The sequence below is a fragment of the Alternaria arbusti genome (genome assembly GCF_024043155.1).
Source record: "Alternaria arbusti strain BMP 1465 chromosome Unknown scaffold_3, whole genome shotgun sequence".
Lineage (NCBI taxonomy): Eukaryota > Fungi > Ascomycota > Dothideomycetes > Pleosporales > Pleosporaceae > Alternaria > Alternaria arbusti.
In genome coordinates this window covers 1,156,030-1,173,255 of record NW_026249943.1, presented here as the reverse complement: position 1 = coordinate 1,173,255, position 17,226 = coordinate 1,156,030, and the positions used below count along the sequence as shown (strand labels likewise).

At 53.2% G+C, this 17,226-nt stretch overlaps 8 protein-coding genes across 8 annotated transcripts; 6 read left to right on the top strand and 2 right to left on the bottom strand.

Annotated features, from left to right (window-relative positions):
- Positions 1-230: 230 nt before the first annotated feature.
- J4E86_003036 (uncharacterized protein) lies at positions 231-984 on the top strand (the record flags this gene model as incomplete). Its single annotated transcript, XM_051443592.1, has 2 exons — positions 231-457; positions 495-984. The coding sequence occupies 2 exons, from the start codon at positions 231-233 to the stop codon at positions 982-984; spliced, it is 717 nt and encodes a 238-aa protein (XP_051305087.1).
- A 358-nt stretch (positions 985-1,342) lies between these two features.
- On the bottom strand, positions 1,343-2,369 carry J4E86_003035 (uncharacterized protein; the record flags this gene model as incomplete). Its single annotated transcript, XM_051443591.1, has 3 exons — positions 1,343-1,453; positions 1,504-1,963; positions 2,023-2,369. The coding sequence occupies 3 exons, from the start codon at positions 2,367-2,369 to the stop codon at positions 1,343-1,345; spliced, it is 918 nt and encodes a 305-aa protein (XP_051305086.1).
- A 602-nt stretch (positions 2,370-2,971) lies between these two features.
- On the top strand, positions 2,972-3,542 carry J4E86_003034 (uncharacterized protein; the record flags this gene model as incomplete). Its single annotated transcript, XM_051443590.1, has 3 exons — positions 2,972-3,076; positions 3,132-3,407; positions 3,462-3,542. The coding sequence occupies 3 exons, from the start codon at positions 2,972-2,974 to the stop codon at positions 3,540-3,542; spliced, it is 462 nt and encodes a 153-aa protein (XP_051305085.1).
- Positions 3,543-3,783: 241 nt separating this feature from the next.
- On the bottom strand, positions 3,784-6,036 carry J4E86_003033 (uncharacterized protein; the record flags this gene model as incomplete). Its single annotated transcript, XM_051443589.1, has 3 exons — positions 3,784-5,818; positions 5,891-5,960; positions 6,012-6,036. The coding sequence occupies 3 exons, from the start codon at positions 6,034-6,036 to the stop codon at positions 3,784-3,786; spliced, it is 2,130 nt and encodes a 709-aa protein (XP_051305084.1).
- An 843-nt stretch (positions 6,037-6,879) lies between these two features.
- J4E86_003032 (uncharacterized protein) lies at positions 6,880-7,830 on the top strand (the record flags this gene model as incomplete). The annotated part of the gene is made up of 1 exon (XM_051443588.1): positions 6,880-7,830. One exon carries the CDS (start codon positions 6,880-6,882, stop codon positions 7,828-7,830), a length of 951 nt encoding a protein of 316 aa, XP_051305083.1.
- A 454-nt stretch (positions 7,831-8,284) lies between these two features.
- J4E86_003031 (uncharacterized protein) lies at positions 8,285-10,045 on the top strand (the record flags this gene model as incomplete). Its single annotated transcript, XM_051443587.1, has 1 exon — positions 8,285-10,045. One exon carries the CDS (start codon positions 8,285-8,287, stop codon positions 10,043-10,045), a length of 1,761 nt encoding a protein of 586 aa, XP_051305082.1.
- A 1,565-nt stretch (positions 10,046-11,610) lies between these two features.
- Positions 11,611-12,531, top strand: J4E86_003030 (uncharacterized protein; the record flags this gene model as incomplete). The annotated part of the gene is made up of 3 exons (XM_051443586.1): positions 11,611-11,898; positions 11,952-12,151; positions 12,216-12,531. 3 exons carry the CDS (start codon positions 11,611-11,613, stop codon positions 12,529-12,531), a joined length of 804 nt encoding a protein of 267 aa, XP_051305081.1.
- Positions 12,532-15,478: 2,947 nt separating this feature from the next.
- J4E86_003029 (uncharacterized protein) lies at positions 15,479-16,767 on the top strand (the record flags this gene model as incomplete). Its single annotated transcript, XM_051443585.1, has 4 exons — positions 15,479-15,844; positions 15,901-16,007; positions 16,127-16,313; positions 16,363-16,767. The coding sequence occupies 4 exons, from the start codon at positions 15,479-15,481 to the stop codon at positions 16,765-16,767; spliced, it is 1,065 nt and encodes a 354-aa protein (XP_051305080.1).
- Positions 16,768-17,226: the final 459 nt, after the last annotated feature.

Genomic DNA, 17,226 nt, shown 5'->3' with positions numbered 1-17,226 from the left:
ACACGTCTCGGAGGCCCAGCCATGTAGGACTTCCGACAAGCACAGAATACGCGAATATCGATCAGGTGAGCTCGAACGCCTACATCAATTCCAACCGACTCCACCTTTTCGTCATTGGGATGCGGACCGCAGGATGAACGCCAAATTTGCCGTAGCAATCGACTGCGAGGTATGTTCTAGCTCTACAGAATGTATGTGAGACATGCTGACTTCTCACTCCCATTCTGAAGATGGGAACAGCCAGGAGTGGAGACTCTGAGCTCATTCGCCTGAGCGCCATCGATTACATAACCGGAGAAGTGCTCATTAACAACCTTGTTAAGCCTGATCAACCAATGCAACATCTCAACACAAAGTGGTCGGGCGTTACGTGGGATCAGATGAACGAAGCTATAAGTGAGAAGACCACGCTAAAGGGGAAGGCAAGTCACTACGTGAAGAAGCCGAAGGAAGACATGTACTGACTTTGTACACCAATTTTAGACTGGGGCGAGAAAACTGTTATGGAAATTTGTCGGTCCAGAGACTATCCTCGTTGGACACAGCGTTCATAATGACCTCAAGGCACTGAAGTGGATACACACAAAAGTCGTAGACTCCTACGTCGTAGAGCACAAGATCATTCAGGAGAAGAAGGCAATCGAAGCCAGAGAAAAAGAGCTTAGTGAAGAGGCGGCAAGAAGGGTGGAGGAGTGCCTTCCGGAGGTCACAGGACTAGCGACGAGTAGCATGCTTACCCCAGCGACTGATGCGCAGACAATGATCGACTCGACCAACCCCACTGAGGGTGAGCCCAAGAAGAAGAAGAAAAAGGGTACGGGTGATCTGGCGTTGAAGACACTGCTAAAGAAGTACCTGGACACGGACATTCAGACCAAAGGCAATAAAGGTCATGATAGCTTGGAAGACGCAACTGCGGCGCGGGATCTGGTTCACTGGATGGTGATGCGGAGACTCCAGGATAAGTACGGCGTATTGATGTAGCAGTGGCTGTGTGTTATACTGCATGAACCTAATCCAGAGCCCTGAACTTGCTCGTATCTTTCCAGAGGTGAAAGGGAAATTGCGAGTCTAGGTAGAGTGTGATGAGGAACTGCTGGCCTAACTTTGGTCTCTTGGAGCGGGGTTTGCTGTAGTAGGCTGGAGAGTGTCAGTTCCTTTTCGACGTTATAACGTTCAACCACTACAATAATGTATACATACAACGCACCTCCACTTGTCACTAATGTACCACATCTAGTCTCATGTATGCCTCGAAGTCACCCATGGTCAGCACTTATTAACTTCAGCTTCTCATTGTAGCCTTCAAAACTCCGAAAGGTTGGACTAGAACAGTATACGACTACAACTCAGTCTTCTCAGCATTAACATTCAAGTCCCAATTGATGCCACCATCTTTGCCATAACGCTGCTCCAGCCATTCGTTGCACTTCCTAAAGTGACCGTTGTCAAACTACACATCGTTAGCACTTGAATCATGATATATCGGGAGGCGGTACTTACGAAGCCTCTCGCTGCACTCAGCGGGCTAGGATGTACGCTCTTCAGCACAAGATGCTTGTCAACTGGAATGCCCTTGGTCCTCTGCTGCGCCGGACTGCCCCAGGCCAGGAAGACAACACCATTCGTCCGCACCTTGGCCACGGTATCAATAACCTTCTGCATGAGCAGCTCCCAGCCCTTGCCCGAATGTGAGTTTGCTTCACCGCGACGGACGGTCAAGCAGGTGTTGATGAGCAAAACACCACGATCAGCCCATGGCGTCAGAAGACCACCCTTGTTCGGAGGTCGCTTGTAGTCTGGGTACTCCTTCTCGAGGGCCTTGTAGATGTTCATGAGCGAAGGAGGCGCAGGGTTCGGTGGACGGATGGAGAAGCAGAGACCGTGGGCTTGGTTGGGGCCGTGGTATGGATCTTGGCCTGTGATGACGACCTTGACGGTGTTGAGGGGTGTGTGTCGCGACCTAACCAGTATTAGTCTTCGTTACTCAAGCATGCACCCGGAAGATGTGGGAGATCGTACCAGGAGTACACGTCCTTCATCGGCGGGTATACAGTCTTCCCACTGTCCAGCTCCTTCTTCAGGAACCTCTTCAATTCGAGGAATTGGGGTGTCAGCAGCACATCCTTGACATGCGGCAGCCAGCTCTCGTGTAGCGTGTCGAGCTCAAGTTGTAGCAGCTCTTTCTGCTCGTCTGTGAGTTTGGCAACCCATGCATCTCTATCGAACTTTGCGGCTGCAGCAGATTGTTTGGGCGGCGCATTGGGGTTGGGTTTCGGGGCGCCAAAGAAGGCGGTAATGCTACCGTTCTGCTTGGGCTTCTTTGACGCGTCCGTGGCCGCTGCCGCTGCTTTACGCTTCAGGCTCATGGTGGCACTGTCAACTGATGTAGAATATGGGGTGAGAGGGGAAGCGTGGAGTAACGAAGATAATACTATGGAGACTATGACGAGTCGTAAGAGTATCGTGACGATTGCAAGCATCTCCCAGCCCCAGAGATTCGCGTCGGGGACGTGACGTCGGACACGGCCTGTCATTTCCCCCCGAGCACGTTGATTGGCCGCCACGCGGCACAGCAACACGTGAGTACGCGCGACGCGTCCAAATCACGTGACATGACATCACCCGCTGCCCTGACACAGTCCGCAACATGGCACAAGGATGCAAGCAGGCTGCAGTGGCTTCCCCCTCAAGATGACCGTTTTTTCCGGCAAATCAGACATGAGCGGACGTTTGATCGACACTAACATGCCTCGAGGTGGAGACTGAAGCCTGATGCAGGCTCACCTGCAGGCGTGCTGCCCGCATTTGTGACGTGTTGCCTAGGGGAAGCAAACAGGAGCGCGTACAGGTGGGGGGATATAAACAGACCTACTTCGTCTTTGCTTCTTTTCTCATCCTACAACCAATCTGACCCATCTTCTCAAACTACAACACTCAATCAGAGCTCTATCAAACACAATCATCAACGATGGCTTCTTCCAACCCTTCCAACTTCGCCAACCTGCCCAAGGACAAGCTCAGTGAGATTGCCGCCAAGGGTGGCCATGCCTCGCACGGCTCTGGCAACAGCGAAGTAAGTTGTACCGGATACCCTCACTCTAATGTGCAGTGACTGACCTTTTGTGAAGTCCACATCCACCGGCAACAGCGGCAATGCTGACCGTAACCCTGACGGTACCTTTACCAAGGGCTCAGACCTCGCAAAGGAGCTAGGCGCTCAAGGTGGTCATGCTTCCCACGGTGCTACAGACTCCACGTCCAACAGCAGCGAGCCAGGCCGTAACCCAGATGGCACCTTCACCAAGGGGTCAGAGGTCGCCAGCAAGCTTGGTGCTGAGGGCGGCCACGCATCCCACGGTTCTTCCAACGACTCTAGTGCTCAGACTTCCAGCAACCAGAGCGGCGTAAGTTGTCCTGAAGTACGGTCGATGAGTTCGTAGCTAACATATTCCACGCAGCGCAACCCTGACGGCACTTTCAAAAAAGGCAGTGAACTCGCTTCCGAGCTAGGCACACAGGGCGGACATGCCTCCCACTAGAAGCAACACGTAGATGTGCCTACCGATCCTTCAGTCCGACCTTCATGATATGTCCATGAAAGACGGCCCAGCGTGGAGGAAGATACCTGGACATTAGGGTACTATCATGCAGGGTCATAGCCTAATCACGAGATCATGAATGAATGCAGAGAACAATACATGACTCAGTTTTTCATCTCCTAACGTACTACATGTTGTGATGCTTAGGCCTCGAGGGACTCACATGCATCTACAGTGTTTTCTAACCGCTATAGCCCAAGGCGTCTAGTTCCTTCTTGATCTGCTTCTCGGTGCTGATCTTCTTGACCTGGGTGTCCTCTAGTTTCTCTCCGCCGGCTTGACGCATCTTCAGCTCATCGATGGCGCGCATCTTCTTCAGCAAACCCCTGATCTTCTTGTCCTGAGGGTTGCCGCCGTCACCAGGGCTGGTGACGGTGAGGTCAGGGGGAGGACCCTGGCTCTCGGTCTGGATCGGGGGAGGGGCCTGAGCCTGAGCTGGAGCTTGCTGACGCTGCTGCGCAGGGTTCTGGCGCTGGTTACCGTCCGGGCGGGCTTGACGGTTTGGGCTGTTGCCAAAGTTGCGGTGCTGGCTGGCGCTTCGTCCTTGCTGCTCATATCCACTCTTGCTGCGACTGCGCTGGCGACGTTCTGGGCTACGTCCAGCTCCGTTGGGTGCATTGGCACCGTCAGCGCCGAGTCCAGCAGCCTTGTCAGCGGCCTCGCGAGCCTTCTTGGCCTCTCGCTTCTTCTTGTTCTTCAAAGCCGCCTTCGAGAGCTCTCCATCGCCATCTTGAGCGCCGGTAAGACTAACACCGCCGCCGGGAGCAGCGCCCGGTGGAAGGGTCTCAGCAGCTTCTGCTCCTGGTACCTCACGGCGACGCGGCTTGCCAAATCCATTGGCGAAGCCAACGTTCGTGGAAGAGATACCGGTATTGGCATAAGCTGCGCCTCCTTCATCTTCACGCTTAAAGTGTAGCGGTGTAGCGGTTCCGCGCGCTCCGGGGGGACGGTAGGCACCCGCAGGCTTGGACGGTGTCTTCTGGGTGCTGAGGTAGGCGAGCGCAGACGGATGCGGTGCCGGTACGTTGGTCAAGGGGTCGGTCAGAGGGTACATCGAGGTTGGCTGAGGGCGCCAAACGACGTGGTAGAGTTCGGCCATGTCCTCGTTGTACATGAGGCCTCCGCTGACATGGTAGATGCGAACACCGTTGTCAACACGAAGACGCGGGCTAGTAGTAGCCGTAAGGATATGCTGCCCATCCGGACTCCACGCGCAATAGGTCGAGTTGGAGGTCTTGACGTGGCAGACCTTGGCGAAGTTCTTCTCAAGATCGTAGATGTCCATATCTCCAGCTAGATTACCAAAACCGGCGACGATGACGAAGCGACCGTGGGGACTGAAAAGGATAGTGTTGCGTGGGCCTAGGTCGAAACTGTGTTGTGCGACCGCGCGCTGGTTGAAGATGGTAGTCTTTGCGGGCATGTAGCCATAGGTGACACCGAATTCCTTCGAGTTTGGCGACCAGGACACGTCGTGAATAGGACCCTCCTTGTCTAGCTGGATGCGCGAATCGAAGGTGCCGTTGGCGCTGAGAATGTACATGTTGGTCTCGCCGTAGTAGCTCTTGTTCGTCTTGTCGACCTCGGTTTGGGCCAGGACAATCAAGCTGGTACCGAGATCGTTCCACTTCAGCTGGACCTTGTCGCCCTTGAAGAAAGTCTTCTGGGATACCGGCTGACTGAATTGAGGGACCTGGAAGACCTTGACAGCAGCGGGCATACCCTTGCGCTCCGGAACAAAAACGGCAACTGAATGGTTCTTGCCTGGGGCGAGCGCCATGTCGGTCACTCCCTCCACGCGGAGCTTGTTCCAAGGGTTGCGCAAATCGCTCGACTGGAAGAACTGCACCTCGTTTGTTACAACGCGCGCACAGTACTTCTCGTCGGACGTGTACTGCAAGTTCCAGCCACTCTGGTTCTTCTGAACGTATTCGCCGATGACTGCCCGTGATCCGTCATCTTCAGCTTCGTCGGAGAGCGTCTTCCAGACCCGGAGGTTCTTCGCCGCGTTCCCGTCTTCGTCCTTGGATGGGCGCTGCCATGTGATGAGGTATGTGCCGAGCGGGGAGAAGCCGAGCTCGTAAACGTTCGGTGTGGGGAGTGTGGTAATGACGTTGCCGACTGAGGCGTCAATCACCGAAACCTGTTCAGGTGTTGCCCATGCGAAGTACTTGCTATCGGGCGAGTAGCAGCAGCAGCGAAGGTTGCCTTCGGGTCTGTTGTGCGAGTCAGCGTCAGAACTGCACGTGGATGTGCGCGAGGACTTGTGGCGTAGTCTAGACACTTACCGTACGAATCCTGGAAGAGCCTCATACACTGGAGCAGCGTTGAAGATCCCGATGCCCTTGGCGGAGCGGTCTGCGAGTCTTGTTAGCGTGTCTCACGCCCGACTGTGCGGAGGGTGCGTACAAGCCAACTGTGTGGGAACAGCCATGATAACTAGTAAAAGTCACAGGAAGTTGTACAAGTGGGCGTGGGGCAAGGTGCTGGTGGTCGCGAAGTCTGGCTCACTGCTGAGCTCGGTTTTGTGGGTTGGCGATGAGTAAGGCTAAGACAGGAACACGTCGGGGGTGTGGGTATGGATTCGAGTGTGACGTAGTTCCGGGACTTTATAGGCCAAGGGCAGACTTTGGGCGCACGCAGCGGCAACGGGTGGATCGTGGAGGGAAGGAGGAACACGCGTCAGGGAATTGAAGGGTGACCGTGTGACAGCGTAGTGAAGGCGATGGCGGCCGTCGAGAAAGAAATCCGTGGGCACACGCGCTAGTGCTCGGGGAAAATGCGGGCCGCTGGCGTTGGGACTGTGACATCAGCCTCGCCAGCACATGCTGGAGACGGAAGAGTGAATGGGAGAGACTGTGCACGTATTGGCGCTCGAAACTCCTCTTCTGAATACATTTTCTGACTGCATCGACGTCACCGAGTCTAGACCGATCTTGTGCCGCCTGCACAGAAGGATTCGAGATTCAACGATCTGCGGCCAGCTTTCCCTAGCAAGAGCCGCGAATCGAGCATGCTTCGTCGGCTTCTTCTCGAGTGTCAGCGACTGATACACCATTTCATACTCCCTCCATCTGCTTAGATACGTAGGAGATCGCGCAATTTATACAAGCATTGCGTAGAGTTAACCATTCGCGATATACCAACGGCGAACTCCATGTCTATCGTTATCGCCTCGGTAGCGCCATAAGCTCCCGAGCTCCCCCCAACTCCACAGACCCATCGTAGCTTCCGTCCACGTCCCTTTGGACGCCGTGCCGCGAAGATGCCGACCTCGATGCCCGCCCCTTCGATACGCATCCCGATGGAGCTTCTGACTCCGACTGCTTTCGCGCAGTTCGGTGCTGTCATCGAGAACCCGACCACATCACCGTCCGCGAAGCTGCCCATCCCGCAACGCGTACCACCGCCGGACGCCGTCGCCGCCAATCAGGGCTCAGCAACCAAGTACCTCGATGTCACACACATGTCGAACCTGTACAGCCTTGCGCCGAGCAAGAAACCTGCCAAGGCAGTAATGAACATGTTTGTTTGCTCGCCGCGCAACCTCCGGCCGCACGAGCCGAGCATGAGCATGCCCAGCTCGTGGGGAGACCTGGACCTAGATGAGGACGAGGAAGGATGCGGGGACTTCCAGAGGCAGCTATTGGACGTTGGCATTCTCGAAAGACATCCGTTCACCACGCAGACATTCATACCCATGGGGCTGTCGCAGCAGGAAAGGCACACACAGTATCTTGTCATAGTGGCTCCAACACTGCCGGCAAGCGCGTCGAGAAGGCACACAGGCAGAGCGCCGCCATATCCTACACCCCACATCGAACGGAAAAGGAGTGTCATGGACATCTTCGCGCGCGCGAGGCCGAGCCCGTACTCGAACGAGACTGTGCCTACCCAGAGCCAGTTCTCACGGCTGCACCCCTCAGCGCGACCCAAGGGACCTGGCCTGCCAGACCTCAAGAATCTCCGCGCCTTCGTTGCAAACGGCAGTCAAGCAGTGACATATGGGGCTGGGACATGGCATGCGCCGATGATCGTGATTGGGGACCGACCGATCGACTTTGTAGTCGTACAATTTGCGAATGAAGTAGGCAACGAAGACTGTCAGGAAATCGTGCTGAAGCCAGACCAAACCGCTTCCGAAGGGGTTGTGGTAATGGTGGATACCGATTCGACTGGAGCTGTGCAAGTCAAGGCTGGGGTTGGCTCTGTAAAGGCTAAACTATGATGCTCCTGCCGAATTTCCTCCCTCCTGATGGGCGTACCTGCTCTGATTTCGACCCGATACTATGTTATAATGCAAGCGTTGATGAGAATGCAGAGGTTTCAGAGAAGACCAAGACTGTAGCATGAACACGTCTCTAACACATGAATGACCAAGCTTAGGGTTTACAACAAATTCTTAACTCCGACAAGCTTTCGAGTTATCGCGATCGTACTGTTGATAGCTGCTACTGCAGGGATGACATGGATGATACAGATCTCGCTTGTTTTACCGCATCGAAATCATAGGGCCTCCCGTTGCTCCATCTCACGCTGTCGGAACCAATAGAACGGATGGTGTCCACTGTACCTGCCGCAGTTCTTCTACTCTCGACACGTATAGCCCCGTCCATACAGCTGCACATAACTCTGCGCAAGTTCCTCCAACCCTCGAGTGGTTTCTCACATCCGTCCGTACAATGGAAGAAGCGGATCTCGTGATCATAGGTGCAGGCATCTACGGCCTCACAACTGCTCACACATACCACCGCCTACATCCTTCAGCCAAAATACTCATTCTCGACTCTGCGCCATCCATTGGCGGACCATGGGCACCGAATCGTGTGTTTCCCGGTCTCCGGACCAACAATCTGTGGGGCATGTACGAACACCCTGACTTCCCCATGGATGAAGAAAAGTTCATGGTGAAAAGGGGAGAACACATTCCTGCCGCGAAGATGTTCGACTACCTTAGTGCTTTCATGAAATGGGCCAATGTAGAGCAATTCGTTAGAGGGCGAACAACTGTTGAGATCATCGAGAGGGATGAAGATGCGGATGGATGGGTTTTGCATTGCGCGGCATCTCCATTGAATAGGAAGGGCACCCAGATCAAAGCGAAGAAACTGGTCATTGCAGTCGGTACCACGAACAAGCCACTATTACCGGATTATCAAACGTCGACAAACTTCAGATCATTGGTCATCCATGCTGCAGACTTCCCGGAATTTCACGAAGTCATTGCGAAACCAAGCAAGCATACCGTCGTTGTGGGATCTGGAAAGTCGGCGTGGGATGTAGCGTACGCATGTGCTAGTCAGCCGTCTACTACAGCGACTTTACTCATTCGTCCTGACGGCAACGGACCTGTGTGGATGGCGCCTAGTCACGTCACACCATTGGGATTGTGGCTGGAGAAACTGGTACATACACGTTTCTTTGGCTTCATGTCTCCTTGTCCTTGGGCACCCACGACAGGCATTGAAGGCTGGCTGCGCTCCTTTTTCCATCGCACGTGGCTCGGCAGGAAAATAGTGGGTGCTTTCTGGAACACACTTGGAGAAGATGCGATCGCGCTAAATGGGTTGGACAAACACCCTGAGACGAAGAAGTTGCGGCCTTGGAGAGGTGCTTTCGAAGTCGGCAATGCGTTATCGATTCACAATTATCCGGATAGCTTTTTCGAGTTGGTCAAAGACGGAAAAGTCAAAGTGATCGTTGACGACATTGAAAGCCTGTACGGAGAGCGACAGGTTGTACTCAAGTCAGGGAAGGTGTTAGAGGCTGATGCAGTCGTTTGTGCAACAGGCTGGCAAAAGGGATACACCTTCCGCTTCGAACCTCAAGAGCTGGAGAAGGAATTGGGCTTACCTAGTACACTTGCACTCACGCCGGAAGAGACAGAGCTTATACGAAAGTCAGAGGAAACTCTGTACACCGAGTACCCTTACCTGAAAGAGAGGGATACGAGCCGTATACATCATCCCGATCCCTCCCTTCGTTACGCTGAACAGCCTTCTTCAAACGCCGAACCGTACCGCTTATACCGCTTCATGGTCCCGCCAAAAGCCATGGAAGAGCGCAACATCGCCTTCGCTGGTGCAGCCCATTGTCTTTTTACCTTCCCGTGCGCATACATACAAAGTCTCTGGATCACTGCCTATTTCGACGGTACCCTATCTCCGCCCTCTTCATCAACCAAGGCACTTGAGGAAACATATCGGAACACGCAGTACTGTGTTCTCCGCGGCGCAATGAGTTATGGGCATACACTACCCGATCTTGTCTTTGATACGATGCCTTACCTTGACACGCTGCTCAGAGATCTGGGTATGCAGGAGCGGAGGAAGGGTGGAGGTGTGAGGGAGTGCGTGAGTAGCTATGGCCCGGAGGACTATCGCGGGCTGCTGGAAGATGCCGAAGTAAGGATGAAGACTAAGAAGGGCTCTCTGAAACAGTAGGTCTTATCGATGCACGGGTTAAAGGTTAGAAGACAGCAATGAGTGGCTGGGATGAGTTGTGGTAAACAAAGAACGGTTTGATGTGTACATTAGTCGGACATGCAATTAGCGTATGGATTCAATGCGAAGCCAGGAGGTCTTGAGAGATCCTACAGCTGTGCTATGCATGTGCCTGAATTAATTCGTGGCAGTTCCACCTATCGCGCGGCGAAGCACTACCTAGGTACCTTGCAGCACGCAGAACATCATCCGTTTATCACCTAGGCAGACATCACTGTACGTATATACGGTATTGAAGGAAGTATAGGCTTTGTGAGTTTGCAAGGTATCGTTTCAAGAGGGCGCGAGAGGTGCGGTGCTTGCTCCAGATTTCACCAACCTGTACTTCTCGCAGACCGTGGCGGACACACCTCGCTCATACCTGTCCATGATAAATGACGCAGTGGGGGCAAAGTTCTTGCCACCTACTGTTAACAGGTCTCTTCAGTCTGATTAGGTCGCGAAGTCCGCGTCCATACGAGATGATTCAGGTGTTGTGGCGATCGCAGCAGGTAGGGCGGAGTGTTTCGGAGGGAATGTGCAGGGGCCGGCCCGCATGCCAAGCCCCACCCTCACCAGTAACTGCCTCTTCGAGACAGGCCTCTCAGGGAGACGATGCTCCCACACCAACCATTTGCTATCTCGCATATCGCGCCCACGACTGCAATATAAACGGAAGCTTGGTAAGGCTTGGCAACGAGTCCATGGGGGAGACTGCCGGACGCTGCAGGCCACTCGTCATTTGTAGTCGCAAATGCTCATCAGCTAGATCTTATCGCAATCATTGATCTCCCACCCAATGAGCCAATTATAGCTGCTATGTAGCTCTTCACCTAGGATCTTCATCCATGTAACGCCATAAGGAAGATCACCCGGCACCGGCACCGGCGTAGTCTCAGCCTAGAGGCTGGAGATTTGTACTGCCACAGCAGCAGCTGACTGGCCTTCCGCCTATGTTTCCCAGATTTCTTTTCCCTCTATCTCGATGGCACATGGCGTTCACCGACGTTGGCACGTGAAACCAGCCACTACCGGCCGAACTCACCACAATATCCCCTAGGGCCGGAGACACTACTATGCAGAACCAGTTGTACGATAGTGTGCCAAAACAGCTTCCCGTTTGGCGACGAGCACGGGATCTCCGGGGTATCGATAGTCATGCAGTAGATAAGCACCACCTCGACGGATGGCTGCATGAAGGATGCTAGGCTTTAGAAGGAACTTATAACTGCAACAGTACCAATCACCGCTGTACACTGCTTTTCTCCTTCTACATGCAGAAGGAGCATCGAATATACCCTGTTCTAGCGGTCTTGGGACCTCTGGCATACCTGGACCACACGACAACAATGTGGCAAGGTTGGTGTATACCACCACATCGAAGTCGCAAGACTAGAGAGTGACCAGTCGAGTACAAATAGGAGGCTGTCTTCCTCTCATTCTCAGGCCAGTCCTCATCAGAGAACCAGCAGTCTTTCGCTTCCAGCTTCAGTCCCACTCCAGCTTTCCGGCCAACCTCCTTCAAGATGCAGATCAAAGATCTCCTCACCGTCCTCGCTATCCCAGCGGTGGTGCTCTCCGCAGCCATCCCTCAGGATCCCACTGAGATCCCCGACTGGGACAACGGCAGCCAGGAGGATATTGTCGGTGGAACAACCGCTAGCGCGGGTGAATTCCCCTTCATCGTCTCCCTCCAGCGCTCCGGCTCCCACTTCTGCGGTGGCACCCTTCTGAACGCCAACACCATCCTCACAGCTGCTCACTGTGCTGTTGGCCAGACTGCCTCCAGCCTCACAGTTCGCGCTGGTTCCAACGTAAGTTTCCACCTTGGCCATGAGATTTGTTTAGGCTAACACGTTGAATCCAGAGCCGTACCTCCGGCGGTGTTGTTGCCCGTGTTTCCTCCATCAAGGTCAACCCTGGCTACGTAGCGAGCACCTACAACGGTGATGTCGCCATCATGAAGCTGGCCACCTCCATCCCTACCAGCTCCACCGTCTCGTACGCTACGCTCCCCGCGTCCGGATCCGACCCTGCTGCTGGAACCACCCTCACCGTTGCTGGCTGGTAAGTTTTGTCATTCTTATCTGTTCAGAATCTGTCCGAAACACATAGCTAACTTTCAAATTAGGGGTACTACCTCTTCCGGCGGCCAGTCGCTCCCCGTCAACCTCCTCAAGGTTGATGTTCCTGTCGTCTCCCGCAGCTCCTGCCAGTCTTCTTACGGCACCTCGGCTGTTACCGCCCAGATGTTCTGCGCCGGTCTCTCCCAGGGTGGAAAGGACTCTTGCCAGGGTGACTCCGGCGGTCCTATCGTCAACAAGTCCACCAAGGTCCTCCTCGGTGCCGTTTCTTGGGGTGATGGCTGCGCTGCCCCCAACGCCCCTGGTGTGTACGCCAACATTGGCCAGGCTACTCTCCGTAGCTTCATTGCTGCCAACTTGTAAAGTGTTTAACACTTGGTGGAGACCAGGAAGCAAACGAGTATCGCAAGGCTGGGAATGGTGGTGACATAGTGGAGGGAAAACTGAAGTGACGATCGATAAGATTCTTGTATATACAGCTTATAGCCAATTTGACTGTCACATCCTTAGCTGTGTCTTCACTCCTTGACTTTTCCTTCTGTGAACATGAACCCAGTCTATACTCGTCATCTGGTATTAATAGAAGGGAACTGGAGCTGACAGAGAATGAGCTTCGTGCAAAGGAAGATTTCAACACGCATCTCTTTGAAGTGTACCTAGGTACACTGCCTTCAGGTCTTGTTTCCTCCAGCTATTACTTTACTGTAGACGCCAGTGCACCTGTGTAGTTTCTTTCTTGTGTAAGGTGGTCGTATGGCGCGTGAGGAGAGGGGCGGGGGATAGTCCGACCTCGGCCCCTGTCCAGGTGCTCGGTCAATTGATCTAGCCTTTCTCGGAACGAACGGCGTCATCACATCTCCCCTAATCGACTTGACACGCCTTCATCCTCAACGGCTGCGCAGTGAACCCCTGATCTGTGCCACCATGTCTTCGCGACTTCTTAAACTTCCGCGGGAGCTTCGAGATCTTATTTATGGATACGTCCTCGTATGCGATGTGATTCCTGTTCAAAGCGCAGCCGTCCTATTGGAAGCCCCGGCTTGCCGCAGTACCCGTGGTCTCGAGAGAGCTTACCCGTTGAGACGTCTACGCGCCCACCGACGGATCTGGCTGACACCTCGCTTCGACATTGGTCTGACCTCCGCGGAGTACGACTCAAGGGATGGGCCTACGAACATCCGAATGACATATCAACTTGCAATTCCATCGGACACGTCGTCCAACCACATCGAAATTCGGTTGTTGCAAACATGCCGGCAGATCTATCATGAAGCTAGAAAGGTCTTTTATGGACAGAATATGTTCAGCTTTACGGAAAGCCTCAGTATACCGACCGCTTTCGCGTTCTTGTGCGACAGGCCTGCCGAATCCCTCAAGCTTATTTCCTCCATGGAGCTTGCGTTAGTGGAAGCGAGCAATATGAGAGGCACCGTTGGAGCTCATTATCCCGTTCTCCGCAGGTCAACAGACTCGCTTGTGCTGCAATTCGCTTATAACCACTTCACGGACCTCTGTACTCTCTTGTCCACCACGCGCATGGGGTTACGGAGGCTTCATCTAATGATCAGCAGTTCCCATCAGCGCTATGACACTGCGCCTTCTTCAGCGGAAGAGTGTTTGTTGTGGGAAGCACAGATGACCGTTGGGCCAAGACCATGGGTCGCTTCCTGGATCGAACCGTTGTTGAAAGTCGAAACGCTCGAACACCTCAACGTACAGTGGAAGTTTGATCGTCCGCGGCTGCGAAGAGTGGCAGATACAATATCTCACATGCGGTGCCACATGCTTGCACAACCACGAAGCAAGCTAGCGGATGGATCAGGCTCATGCATCGATTCCAGGCTTGACTTCCAGGTGCATTACCGAGTCGCCGTGCAGAATGGCATATCCATCAGCCGTGCATTCTCCAGAAAAAAGATGTTCAACAGCAATTGCGAGTCAGGAGATGACAGGGTTCGATCGAGCGAGGAAGACTTAACGACCGCTTGGCAACGACAGGTCCGAGAGACATTCAAGGCTTCGGGATGTCTTTAGCCTAGGGCTTATCAGCAAGGTTCTGTTAGGAGAATAGTTTCACGTTGTGGTGGCTTTATAAGCGCGTCGTGACACCGTTCGATGTACCTCGGGGCTGAGACCTCGGCATGTAATTGGAGATTGGTAGAGTTCTGAAAAGAAAGATCGTGCAGCGACGCGATTGTCAAGCAAGGAGCTCTTGCCAAGCAGCCTCAATCAGGTTAGTGCCCCGCTTGGTAGCACGTAATCCCTGCAAGCTAACGGTCCGCAGGCGCATTCCAAAATATCCACCTCAGACCTGGGCATAGGAGGCACAGCATGACAGAGGCAATGTTTGCTGCATCCCGAGGTCAACTACGCCGCAGCACAATGGCGATTGTTAAAATCTTGTGCTCCCTCAGCTCCGGTCAAAACTTACCTGTACCTCTCAGCCGCGCGTGCTAACACGAATTTCCAAGATCGTGCGTTTCACTCGTACGGTCCGTCCAAATGTTCAGCTTTTCAGGGTCCAACCTTCCATTCAGCTCCTCATGTTCTCAGCAACCCCTTCATCATTCCAACATCTCTCGAGATTCTTCATCTCCTTCTCCATCAGCTATCATGTCGTACGGAATCATGGAGCTTGTGCACAGCAAAACATTAATTGCGTCACTAGCATTGGCAACTCACTATGCTCTTCACCGAAGCGACTGGGATAACACCTTCCACACAGTCATTGGGGCCTGGACTGTCGCCTTTGGAGGCATTGCGACTCTCGAATATGTTGCTGATACGTCGACTAAATCTCTTGGTGCCGCATTCCAGCTTGCGGCAAGGACGGCAACATTCTATTTCGCCATCTTAGTTGCCAGCATATTACTGCATAGGGGATTCTTCCATCGCTTGCGGAAGGCAAGCACCTCGTTGACGTTGAACAAGTAGGATTTGCTGACATTGCAAAGTTCCCTGGCCCCTTCCTCGCCCGATTCTCAAAGTCATACGGCATCTCGGTCGGGGTACTTTCGACCAACTTCCAGTATTTCTCATGGCTCGACTCTTTACCCCAGCAGTACGGAGAAGACGTCATTCGTACTGGTCCTAGAGGTAAGCCCAAGACAATGAAGGTGTGTGTGACACAGGTACTGACTTTGCCTGTCCAAATGTAGAAGTCACGGTCTACTGCGCTGACGCCGTTCCTCTGATCCATGGAGCGACTTCGAAGTGCAAGAAGAACACTATATACGACAGTATTTCCGAAGTGGCAGGGCGTTCTCTTCATTTCACAACTAACAAAGATGAACATCGACAAAGGCGCAAGATGTGGGATCGTGCATTCAACGCAAATGCTCTCCGCGAATATGAGCCTCGCTTGAACCGCCATGCTCTTACTCTCATGTCTAAGCTCAAAGAGCAAGCTACACGATCTTCAGTTCGAATTACAGACTGGGTCAACTTCTACAGCTTTGATGTTATGGGAGATGTCGGCTTCAACCGCAGCTTTGACATGATGGAGAAGGGTAAAGAAGATCCTTTCATCAAGCTATTGCATGAGAGCCACGCACCCATAAGTGTTTTTGCGCACATCTCTTGGGCGATGCGGCTTATCGCACGTACACCTGTCGGTTCTGGACCCCTCTTTGAGCATATAGCCTGGAGTGCAAAGGTTCTCGAAGAGCGAAAAAAGGTACGCATGCCATGGCGATAACCTCCATCTCAACGAGGCTTTCTCACGAATGCCAGGATACACCCAAAGAGAAGGACGTTTTCTCTTCTCTCCTGGACCCAAATGACGACCGGATAACGCCCGAGATGAATTCTGATTCGCGGCTTCTGATCATAGCTGGGAGGTAAGCAACCCCATGAAGTACCTGGTGCCAGGCGTTACGAGACTTTGCCTAGATACGGCATTGCACTTGATCCTGTTGCAACCTCCAGCTAAAGTCCCGAATACTGACATGATCATCAGCGACACCGTGGCTGCAACGTTATCATTTCTTTTGTGCGAACTGTGCAAGAATCTGGAGATCCAAGCCAAGCTGCGCACCGCTATTGATGAAATCGAAACGCAGAAAGCGCATCTTAATGTTGAAGACGTCACCGAGTGTGTTTATCTGGACGGGGTAATCAACGAGGCTTTGCGCCTTCATCCTGCTGTAAGTATTCGCCCAAGGAGGCCATCATTGACATCATTAACACATTCAGACACCCTCCGGAGCGCAGCGCGAGACACCACCTGAAGGAATAACTCTACCCAACGGCACATATATACCCGGAAGAATTAATGTATGGATGCCGTTCTACAGCCTGCAACGCGACCCACGATACTTTGAAGAGCCGCTGTCTTTCATGCCAGAGCGATGGACCGGCGAACGACCTGGTGCTATCATCGACAAACGTGCCTATCTGCCTTTCTCCATTGGACCGTACAACTGTATCGGACAGAAGCTAGCCATGATGGAGCTGCGCAGTGTCACTGCCAATCTTGTTAGATCATTCGAGATCTCTTTTGCTGAGGGTGAGGATGGCAGTACAATCGAGAACAAGACCCGAGACTGCTTTACCATCATAGTGGGGAAGCTAGATGTCAAACTTACGCCACGGTACTGAGGTTGCGCGAAAAAAGAGCGAGGTGCATTTGGTTCAACTTCGTCAATGCTGCTATTGCCTTTTCGTTGTTCCAGGTAAAGTAGGCTTTCTTAATGCAACGGCTATGTATTTTCTCCATGAAGCTCCAAAACACGAGTCCGAAATGTCCGCTTTTGTCTTATCTCAACGTCCTTCACACATGCTTGCTATACACGTTCACTCCCTGACAGAGGAGGCATACTTTCACATGCTCCACGACATCATCCACACTATCGCATTTCCCACACTTCCCCTCCATTTGCGACCGCTGCCTTGCTTTTGCGAGTTTTCTGAGAAAATCTTCTCGACACCGAAAACACTGCCAGTCTTGATCGCATGCACAACCTCGGTGTCCCTCTCCCAGATCCAGGACCGACCTCCTCGCGCAGAACCCGCACACTGGCACGCGCGCTCCTTCCGTCATCAGGCGATTTCGCTCGA